A 12,108-nucleotide genomic window follows, 5' to 3' on the forward strand; every position below is an offset into this window, starting at 1 on the left:
CAATAGGACAACAAATAAAGAAGGTTGCATATAGCGGCCTATATGATGTTCTAAAACGGACAGCTTCTGTAACTGTAACCTACAAATTTAAAAGGATTTGCGAAAGGAAAAGATAGCTATGGTAGATTTTTCTCTATGCTACTACAATAACTTTTCACACAAATCTCTCATCACACGCCTACTATTTCAATACCATCAGAAAAGAACATTTTATTCTGAGTAAGAATGCTATTGCAAACTACCCATGTAAATAATTGTGATCAAAACAAAACACGGCTCTGGAGACAAAAGACCTGGGATCACTACATAAAAAGAGTCTTTTTGGTTGCTCGGGTAGTTCATGTGTTCTTCCTTTTTAAAGTTTAGACACCTCAAGATGCTATGATTTTGGTGACTACAGTGTCCATCTCCCAAATCCGCTTTGGACGTTCTCAGTTTTCACTGCATCTCAGTGAGCCTCTTCTATCTTGGGACTACACAATGATGATTACGAATTTGCGTGGCTCCTGCCTTTTCCATTTCTGTTATCAAGACTATCAGAAAGCATAAACATGCATAGCAATTACATCTAGTTTAATATTCTACTGAGCATGCCTTCCTTTGCACTCATTGCCTCAACAAAATGGGCCTTTATACTTGAATTCTGAGGTACAGAAGCCCTTGCAACAGACAAGACAACAGATTACACTTAACTATGTTTTACTCTGGCAATTTAAAACATTAAACTAAACCTTCTCCCATTACAGTTTCCTTAACACTTTTATAAGAAGATTTGCTACAGCTCAGTGAACAGCATCTTCACCTACAGCTTAAAAGGATTTTAAATTCTGTTCCATGGCAAGAGATGGCCTCCATCCATCGTTACATTTGGCGAGGCAACATCCCACCCCAAGATGACGGTGAAAAGACTCCATGTTTTGTTTTCACTAATTTGAACTGTAGATTTTCATGTGATGTCATCCTGAGAACTACATTAAAAAATTCCCTTTAATCTTTATTTAATTGCTGAATCTGAAGAGTAATCTTCAAGATTATCTACAACGAAAGTTAAATACATTTGCATTTAATTAAAAATGCAGAACTCCTTTGCACACTGACATTTTTAAGGCAGATTAGGACGCTACTTTCCTTACCTTGCTTTTTGACATAGAATGGGATGTATCCTCTTTATTTTGCAACACATCGTCCTTCCCTTTGTCGAAACCTTAAAGAAAAGACAGCACTGTTGCAAATTATTTGAAGACATTAACATTTTATATGAGCTAGCCTTTGAAATAGATTTGCAAATTGTGTTTAGCATAAAAAAGTGCAAGCAAATCGGATTTTCAAACAACGTATACATACCAGTCCATCACATCAGTTGAAAACATACCAGCTACTACAATATAAACTAATGTAGCACCCACTAAGGGGTGAGAACAGTCCACTGCATTTGGATGGTGCTGCACCTGATCCAATAACCTGACCAATGGTAAATATGGTGTGAAAACTTTTGTCCTTTTATCTTCTCATTCTCCCATATATGCATAAATGCATGCATAGAGCACAATACTACATAAAGCCTTTTTTGGTTTGTTCACTTCTGTAGCTAGAAATAATTGTTAAATACCACCTGCATGAAAGCAAATCTAAAACACTGATTAAAATCACCAGTCAGTTTTTTGCAAGAAAATGGAAAAGGTTGCTTCCTTTAGCCTTGAATTTATACTTTCAACTTGACGCTGCATAAGCATAACTACAAGGCTTTATCTTAAAAGTCGTCAAAATCCCACATTTACCTTCTGTGAGTGACTCACAGTACAAAGCCCACGCTTGCCCAGTATACAAAAAGCAAAGTGAGACAATGGCTGTAGCCAGTACATGTGTGACAATGGAAAGGGGGGTCACAACTGGCATTAGTGCTGCTTCACAGCTGCTATGTGCCACAAAACATATACTGAGAACCTAACATCCTCTTAAAGTAAAATAATCTATTCTGGTTACGAGACAGAACATCTCAGTGATCCATTTTCTTTGGAGAGGCTGGTGGTAGCATAAAGCTTTTATAAACAGGAATAAAACAAATTGCGCAACGCATTTATCTGAGAAAGTAAAAATGCCGTCATTTGCATGCCCTCCAGATGGCAGGCAGATAAATATGAAGTCATACATGAATTTCAGGAATAATCCACGCAGCTGAAAAGCCTTGCACGGCTGTGACGGTGGCACCCGAGAGCTTTAGCCCACCAGAGGGCACTACCTCGGCAGATAAATTGCATGAATGGACACCAAAAGCTCTTCCGAGCTTCCCTTTCAACATGTTCTGAACTCTGAAATAGAAACTGGTACTCAGATCTCTACAATGAAAAGATTTATCAGATTAACAGTTTGATTTCACATTCTTCCGGGCGTTGTGTGTATGTGTGGGGAAATAATAAGCTTTAAAAGACTTTTTAACTCTCTGCAACTTGTTCAGTGTAGGATTTTAAATTTTTTTTAAATTAGTATCTTCACCCTTCCACAACTTACAATACCCAGAAACTATAAAACAGAACTGATTCATATATCACAAATAAACATCTTGGGAATTTTCACTGAGTTACAGAGCCATTAGGTCAGTCTTCAGGTTACATGAGAAATCCGAGATTGCTCTTAGTTTTGGTCTGGTAATCAGTCTTCTGTTTTTTTTGTTTAGATTTATTATCTTTTGCAGAGATTCTTTTTTAATATCAGATTTTTTAAAGTTATATACTGCAATACAATGATATTTCATGTTATGTTTACACAAAGTAAACCTTACATGGCTTTAAAGAAACCTTCACATGTCTTTATAGAAGCCCCTCTGTGCACAGTTCATTAAACCCTTTTGAACTTCTTCCAACACATCCATGACAGGTTTGTTCAGCTATTGAAAACCCATAATGCAGAAGACTAATTGACCACCAGGAAGAAGTACCTAGACAGGTGAAGATTTGTAGTACTAGGGAATCCAGAAAAAACCAAAAAGGCATGTCATGATCCAGAGGCCAGAAACCACATTTCCTACGTAACACCAAATACAAAAGCACTTTTTCTACAGCACCAGTCATCAGGTGCTGAAACAAAACAAAGGTTGCTTCAAGCCTTAGAGGACAGACCTGTCTTAGTTCACTGAGAAGTTACTAGATTTGATGCCAGTCTTAGGCAGTCGAACACACACCAGAATCATAGTAATCATGTTTCTCCTCACCCCCATACTCAGAAGAAATCCCTCATTAGGAACCAAGGTCCACTGAAATTGTAATGCAGCCATTTTCTGATGGCTTTCCCGTTTTTACTTACTTATTTATAGGCACATACAGAAGACTTAGTGATGGGAATCAACAAGGAAGTGCTAACTCAGGATTTTTCTTACAGAAGAGAAGCTATAATTCACAGGTTGCCTGCTAAAGCACAACAGTTTTAAGGGCTTTACATATCCTTATCTAACAAACATATACTTTTATTTTCATAAACAAGCTTTTCATCAGTATCACCAAGCAGAAATGAAAACAGAAAGAACTACTCTGTCCCCAAGAGTCAGACACGAAGACCAAAGTTCAGTCATGTTTCCATGAATTTCACCTCCTTGCTTCCAGTGTCTGCAGCCCGAAAGGTGCGCGTGCTTGCTAATTTATAAACATGCCACCACACTCGCTTTTCCTTTCCTTACTCACATGCACAGCAAAGGGCTGTCTGAGGAGTTTGCTAGCAAACCCAAGTCAGAGTGCTGCAGACCCTGGAACACCTTGTACTGCTCCATCTCGGTCTGTGAAGAAACCCAAACACTCAGCTTCACATCCCACACCATCCTGCTTGTATCTTCCCTCTCTGTAGAAGCGATAAGCTCACTCAGAATACAGACAGAAGGCTTTTCTCCGCATGTGCTAACATGTATGTTAAAAAAAAAAAAAAATCGTAATTCAGGTGCTGATCCAGACACAGCCTCACGCCATTATAAGGACACGTTTTCCAGGGAGACGATATTAAGATGGAGAAACCTCAATACCATAAGCAGTCTTACTTCTTTTGACAAGAACAGTTTGATACTAATACCTGCAGGGAAATTTGTACTGAAACATCAGAAAAATCTATAAATGGGCCCAAGCTGAGGACGATATACACTTTGCCATGGAAATACCTGGTGAAGGAAACAATAACAGAACAATTATATTCACAGAATCAACAATAAGAAATACTGTTTTCTCCCTTCTTGCTACCAATTATGAAGAACAGATTTCTCTGTGGATTTCTGACAAAGACAACAGCAAAGCCAAAAAAACTGCGCCTCTAAATGATGCTTTGTGTTATTTCTCTTTTTGTAGTTTTCTTCACCCCAGAGGTACTGAAAATTGCACCACAAAATGTCATTGAATCAGTGTCTGGAGCAGAAACTGCCAGGGTATGAGAGGCTAGAGGCAGGGTCTAATAAAAAGAATGTGTTTCAAGTTTTTCAGTGTTTTATCAGCAGTGGTTTTGGGCTTACTATTTTAGCTTACTTGCTGTTTCCCATCCTGTAATTCAGTCATGAATGTCTTCAACAAGATAACCTGAGCTCACATTTCACAATGCAGAAATTCAGGTGTTGAAGATACAGACCCTTTCTGTAACTTCCTCTCTATTAAATCTCTTGAATTTGTGTATCATTTTCTACCTAAAATCCTGAAAGCAATCTTCAGAGTTAGGAGACAGCGAGCAAGTGCCGTTTGAATCAACCTTCAGAGCTGCAGACTGTACTCCTAGTATTATTTAAGACATTTGCAGATTTAAAAAAAAATATTTTTATTTTAAACACAAGCTCCACTACTGTAGCCTCTAAAGCAGTTCTGGACATCAGGGATTGTATTCAGAGCAGCACTATGTCTGCTTTCTCAGACATTCTCCGAGTGTGACCTTCCTTGTCTTAACATCACAGGCCCCACGGGCTTTGAAAGCTGATCCCAATCCCAGTGCAGTCAGCGACAGTTCATTATAAGACCTTAGAAGCCAAGGAAAACTGTCCATTAGTACGTTCCTACTGTGAGCACTCGGCAAGTCCTTCCAAAACTTGCAGGCGGAAATCTACGTGAAAACTTCTGATGAGCTTTCAGACAGATGCAAGAGCCTGACAACTACATGCAACTGGAATAACCAGAACTCTATACATGCAAAACATTGATGAAATTTAAAAAAAAAAAAAAAAAAAATAATCACACAGTGCTTCTTTAGAGACTGAGCTGGAATATGCAGTCAATACCAAAAGAAAAAAATCCTCCAAAATATCGTCTTTGACAAAAAAAATGAGTAGTATATACATTGTAAGATTAGTATTAAAGAACCTGTAGGATGAAGTCTGTGGTAGGGTACATTAAAAAAACCCTAAAACCGTTTACAGAATCACAGAATCACTACGGTTGGAAAAGACCTGTAAGATCATCAAGTCCAACCTGGGGAAAAAAAAAAAAGAAAAAACCACACAAAAAAAAAAACCAAAAACCCACCATACAACAACAAGAAGCCACAACACACCCAACACCACACAGCACCATGTCCATCAAGCTACATCCCACAATGCCACATCTACACACTCCTTGAATATCTCCAGGGAGGGTGACTCTACCACCTCCCTGGGCAGCCTATTCCAGTGTTTCACTACTCTCTCAGTAAAGAACTTTTTCCTAATATCCAGCCTGAACCTCCCCTGGCGCAACTTGAGGCCATTTCCTCTAGTCCTGTCACTAGTCATTTTGAAGCATAACACAGGTATCATTCTTTAAAGTCACACCTGCAATCTGTTCCTTCAATCAATCTTGAGGGAAGGGAAAAACCACATAACAACCAACCACATAACAGCTCCTACATCTCAAATACTGGTTCTATACCTCTCAACAAATACCATCTGCAGTTAGGGTACCTAAGAAAGATACATCAGAAAAAAATGTTACTTTTTAATGTCAGATCTATTTTATCCAAAAAGAAAGAATTACTATCCACTGGAGGCTTTTTTCCAACAAACAGAAGAACCAGTAAAGAAGCAATGCAATGCATGAAAAGATCACAAATAGCAAGGCAAGCAGCAATATTACTGACTTCCAAATGAAAAGCAAGGAACAGCCCAATTTGATTACTGGTGTGCATGTGAGGAATGAATAATTGAGCTGGAAAACTATATGCTTCTGGAAGAACTATGAGCTATACTTAGTGGGAGATATCAATACTGGTGTTACATAAGAAACACAGCAGAGAAAAAAAGGAAAAAAATATTTTTAAAGAATTGAACACAAGAGACAACAGTCTTTTTAACTGATTGATTTTTAAAAGCTTGCTGACAACCAGTTTTTAGAATACAACCCCATACTAACTAATTCAGATTCCTCCATGGATTTTGAAACTGAAGTAATCAGAAAAGCAAAGTCCTTTTATGTATTTTCTCACAGTCATATTTGCTTTCGCAAACACCATATAAAATAGACAATAATAACCAAAGATTGTCTTCAATGTAACTATACCTGAGTATCTTTTAAGCAGGCAATAACTATGCCTTGCTTAAACCAAACTGAACGAGTATACATTCCAGTGTATTAATATTGTTTAAATTCTTCAGATATATGGAAGACTCCAGAAGAGAAAATGTTTTTTAGTTATATGTTTGCACTTGATTTTTTTTTCATTAAAAACTGCTTTCCATTTGTTCTGCATTTTAAGAAGTCATTCATTGTCCACTTATGGACAGTGATCACCTTTAATGTAGAATTCTATACAGGAAGGAAGCAAATAGGAAACTAATCCCTTTTTGTTTCAGTAATTACCAGACTACACACATTTATTTTAAAGGTAGGGAGGATCTGTCTAGTTGCCAACTCCATGCTTTCAAGCTTTGAGATCTTTATTTCCTGAGCAGATTGAATAAAACTCTGTGTTAGATTCTTGGTAGAAGGCTAATCATTTCCAGAAGCAGAGTGAAAGGAAATGTTACAGGGTAAAACATGAAGTTTAATAGAACATGGTGTCCCAAGCAACTGCCCCCACCTGCCTGAGGCTGAACATGCTGCTCCGTTGATTCTGCAAGCCAGCACCGGCCAGTGATGCGAAGAGGTCCCTAATCGCCAGCCTGCAACCTCCCCCATACTCCGCACCCCAACTGTTTTACAGGGCTTCAGAGCCAGGGCTTACAAATTCAGTGAGCCATTCTGCAGAAAGCATACAATAAAAAGTGAAAACTGTTTTATTTCCCTGCCCGCTCCCCCAGCGTTCTGGCCCCATGGGACTACGCAAAGTGCGTATGTGCGCATGCACAAAACAAATCACATATACAGAGTAGTTCTAGTAAGAATGTACCATTTCTACAATGTCCCCTTTCAGGAAGAGGTGACCTTGTAACACATTTTCAAGCATCTAAGTTTCCTAAAGTAAACTGCTGAAATTCAGGTACCTGTATCAGAAGGGCACATTATGGACAATAAAACTCTAGAAATTCATTTCAATATTCCAGTACTGATTTTCAGGAGACAACAAATCTGAGCAAAAGGAGATTCAAGCCCTTTCTGATGTTAAATGTCTTTGAAATCTTGCACTACAGAGTTTAGCAAGGTGTCGTAGTTTAGTCCCAACTGGCAACTAATCACCACACAGCCGCTCACTCACTCCCCTTCCTCAGCTGGACAGGAGAGAGACAATATGAGGAAAGGCTTGCAGGTCGAGATAAGGACATAGGGAGATCACTCACCAATTACCATCATGGGCAAAACAGACACGACTTGGGGAAATTAGTTTAATTTATTGCCAATCAAAATCAGAGTAGGATAATGAGAAATAAAACCACATCTTAAAAAAAAACACCTTCCCCCCACCCCTCCCTTCTTCCTGGGCTCAACTTCACTCCCGATTTTCTCTATCTCTTCCCCCTGAGCGGCGCAGGGGGACGGGGAATGGGGGTTGGGGTCAGTTCATCACACGTCATTTCTGCCGCTTCTTCCTCCTCACACTCTTCCCCTGCTCCAGCATGGGGTCCCTCCCACGGGACACAGTTCTCCAATGTGGGTCCTTCCCACGGGCTGCAGTTCTTCACTAACTGCTCCAGCATGGGTCCCTTCCACAGGGTACAGTCCTTCAGGAACAGACTGCTCCAGTGTGGGTCCCCCACGGGGTCACAAGTCCTGCCAGAAAACCTGCTCCACTGTGGGCTCCTCTCTCCATGGGTCCACAGGTCCTGCCAGGAGCCTGCTCCAGCGTGGGCTTCCCACAGGGTCACAGCCTCCTTCGGGCATCCACCTGCTCCTGCATGGGGTCCTGCATGGGGTCCTCCACGGGCTGCAGGTGGATATCTGCTCCACCGTGGACCTCCATGGGCTGCAGGGGACAGCCTGCCTCACCATGGTCTTCACCACGGGCTGCAGGGGAATCTCTGCTCCTGTGCCTGGAGCACCTCCTCCCCCTCCTTCTTCACCGACCTTGGTGTATGCAGAGTTGTTTCTCTCACAGATTCTCACTCCTCTCTTCCCCAGCTGCCCTTTCCAAGTTTCCCCCCCCTTATTAAATATGTTATCCCAGAGGTGCTACCACTGTTGCTCATTAGCTCAGCCTTAACCAGTGGCAGGTCTGTCTTGGAGCCGGCTGGTATTGGCTCTATCAGACACAGGGGAAGTTTCTAGCAGCTTCTCAGAGAAGCCACCCCTGTAGCCCCCCCTGCTACCAAAACGTTGCCACACAAACCCAATACACAAGGCTATACTTTTAGCCTTAACTCATTCTACCTTGTCAATTTATGTCAAACCACTGATGACAAGTATGCAGATTCTTCAGCAGTTATAACCAAATTAAAACCTTCTGCTGTACCTTACTATTTTAAAGCAAGTCCATTGTGTGCGAGGGGAGCGGAAAGTACAAGGGAGGAAGGCATTTATAAACCATATCACAGAACTTCAGTCATAAAAGCCAAACAACCAAAACAAATATTCCAGTCAGTACCAAATACACAAATGCCTTTTAAAGAGGGATTTGCTGCGGTGTAAGATAACTTACTCACTTGCCTATCTGCAAATCTTGCCACTACAAAGAGCTGTTATCTAAATGCACACAAGCAATATTCTTTCTGATTTCTATCAACATCTCAGTACATTATTTTTATTCAAGCTGAAAAATTTGAGGTTGAAATTATATTCTCTTCTGTACGTTTTAAGAAATGCAAGACCAAAACAAACCTGGTAAAGCAGGAGAGAGTTCGTTATATCCTCCAAATGAAGCATTCCGGACAAGCTTTCGGTCATCAGCTCTTGGAAAAAACACAGATGAAATCCCAGCACATGTAGAAAACCTACGTCGCACTGGACCCTCTTCCTTCATGGGTTAAGGTGTTTATGCAAGGATTATGTTCTCTGTGAAAGCTGGTTAGCATTAGCTCGTTGGAACAAGAGTGTTGCAGTAACAGCCTTTTACCTCACATTCTGATGAGTAAGATACAAAAGGAAAAAAAAGAAACAAACGAAGGGCACACATGAAAAATGCAGTGAAGAGACAGAAGCTGCCAAATCAGCAGCAAGCCAAGCAACACTATACTCCTCTCGTCAAACCCATTAGGATGCCTACAGCAGAATGGCTTTGCTTCAGCTCCTCTTTTCCACAAATACACTGCATCTCATTTTTTACATCTCAGTTTTGGTCCTACTCAGCTCTGCGTTTTAAGCACACAAAAATGGTGATTATATAGGTTTTAAGGATTTATTAAATCAATTCTTTTTCGTGTCAGTCTTTCAAGTCCCAAATTTATATTCCACAAAGCACAACTTGGGAGCTATGGGGCTTCCCTGTTTGATATCGTGGTACACCACAGGAATCTGAAAAGGGAGCCAATCGATGTTTTGTGTTATGCAGCCATGTAGAACTTCCCTGTTTAGGCACTTACCTAGCTAGTTTTCATCAGCTGATTGCCATGGCTTCTACATCTTCATTTCTTATTTTTATTTAAAAGGTGAGGTGATGGCTTTTTCTTCTCTAAGACTCTGCCATGTTTATATTTACAAACCAGCCTGACTCCTGGAAGAGTTGCACAAAATAAGCCCCACAAAAAGTGTTTTTTATTATTAATGCCCCAAATATTCTATGCAATGAATAGAACACTTAAATGAACCAACTTAAATTTCAAACATAAAAAAAAAATCCCAGTAAATTGTACTTCAAGACTAGAAATCAGCTGATCCAAACCGCTCTTGCTGATAGCTACCACAATAAAGTCAAATAAGCTCATTTGATCAGCTGCTTCTTTGCCCTGACGACTAGCATGCCTGGCCACCCTCTTCCACATGTGGAATTTTGTTCCTGTCTGGTGCTTCTCTGCTGATCCCATTTTCCCCATCACACCTTATTTCTGATAAAATGTTTTGAAATGTACTCTGCTGGAAAGCAGAAAAATAAGACACTAAGAAGTGGCTTGAAAATAAGAACTTGTGTTCTCCCTTACTCCATAATAGAGGTCTCCTCTTCTTGTGGGATATGAAACACATCCCACAAATTAAATCAATGGTAGTGTGAATTTGATTAATCCTCAAATAACACTGTTTACTCCAGCTGCTTATGCAAAGAAGTGTACTTACTATTCGCAGCTCAGTAATTTCAGTCCATATTGGCTCAAGAGTAATACAGCAGACTGAAGTATTTTATAACCCCTATGAAAGGTTTTAACTGTGCAGAGTGTATGTGCATTAGTATCTATAGATACATACACCAAGACACATACAGAAAACACTGGAAGTAATTTTTCTGGTAAAGAAACATAGTAGCTTCCAGGATCCTATGAATCACTAGAATTTCTTCATGCCTTTTAACAGACTAATGCCCCAATACATGCCAAGGAAAAAAGATGTAACAGAAAAAAATAAATATGAGCCATCAATAAAAACCGTTATATGTGATACATAACATTCACTTCTCTTGTACAAGAAATTAAAAACTCTAATCACTTGGGCGCAGGGAGGGGGAGAAACTGGATGAGCATGTCTTGTGTTCAGGCCTGTCTCCATTTAGCCATTACTGTGTCTCATACTTCCCTCAGCTGAAGCAGTCCTTGTCCCGATGTCCCAGAAGGAACAGAAAAAGCAGCTGAAAAAAGTAAGCAATGGAATGGTGGGGCAATGAGTAGAAAAATGCAAGGAGGGAGAACACCACTTTTTTCTTAATTTTTTTTTTTTAAATAAACAGAGTTCCACATCACTTCTCCAAATCTGTCTTCTTCACTATGAAACAGAGCAAACTACCTTGGCCCAAATCTCTTCAGAATACCCATTTCATTTTTTCTAATCACAAGAAAGCTGGAGGAAAAAAACTCCCCTTACACACAGAAGGAACTATATCCTCTCATTACAGACCTATCTTGCCCAGTTAATGGATCTGTTATCTCGTGTTTCAGAGTCAGGGCTATGACCCTGCCCTGGAACACTCTGCTGACACTGGTATCAGGACGTTTCCATGTCCTGTACAGTAACAGCAGGGTCGCACAGACTAAAGGGAGGCTCCACCATCAGCCACCCACACCGCTTTGTCTGCATCTGCCTCCAGCTGCTGTGCCAGCCAGTTCTGAAGCCACTACTAAGCATGACTCTGCCAGCCTACCAGGTTCTTCCACAACAGCCTTCTCTGCCACGTTATGCTCATTTTACTAAAAAGTGGCTAGACATCCAGGGGTTTGAGGAAACAACGTAATCCTGAATGTTTTTCCCTTATTTCTCTCCATGGTCTCTCAGGTCCCTTGACACTGTTCATGTAGCCAAACTATAAATGAGAACAGATTAAAAACGTCTTTCTCCTTCCTATGCTCTTTTCTCCATTTAGAAGTGAAATTAAAATCTTTGGGTAGACAAAATTAAGAATTTCAATAAAGATAGCTTCAGAGAGGGGAAATGAAATGTTATCTCCCAAAAAAGGAAGCCGTTAGCTACCTATTCTAAGTACCTTCTCCTTTAACTCAACAGACTCTGTGTCTTTTGCCAGAATATGACTGTCTCACCACCGCAAAGGAGGGGGAAAAGAAAAAATCTAATTTAAGCTTCCTCCTTCATCTCCCTCCCCCCCACCAAGTCATCTTCATATTTCACTTAAACCTGCAGTGGTAAAACAGTTAATTACATGGTTTGGCTGTAA

The 12,108-nt window shown here is 40.2% G+C and overlaps 1 protein-coding gene across 2 annotated transcripts in view; it reads right to left on the minus strand.

Annotated features, from left to right (window-relative positions):
* OSBPL8 (oxysterol binding protein like 8) overlaps positions 1-12,108 on the minus strand; it is a 60,508-nt gene that overhangs the window by 28,451 nt on the left and 19,949 nt on the right. Inside the window, exons 1-2 of one of the 2 annotated variants that reach the window (XM_059816251.1) lie at positions 9,177-9,318; positions 1,134-1,204 (exon numbers count right to left, since the gene is read on the minus strand). In XM_059816251.1, coding sequence (XP_059672234.1) covers positions 1,134-1,204; positions 9,177-9,318 — 213 coding nt within the window. Of the gene's footprint in view, positions 1-1,133; positions 1,205-9,176; positions 9,319-12,108 lie in introns of those variants that run through there. The other variant, XM_059816250.1, reaches the window with a different exon arrangement.

The sequence above is a fragment of the Gavia stellata genome, chromosome 4, assembly GCF_030936135.1.
Source record: "Gavia stellata isolate bGavSte3 chromosome 4, bGavSte3.hap2, whole genome shotgun sequence".
Classification (NCBI taxonomy): domain Eukaryota; kingdom Metazoa; phylum Chordata; class Aves; order Gaviiformes; family Gaviidae; genus Gavia; species Gavia stellata.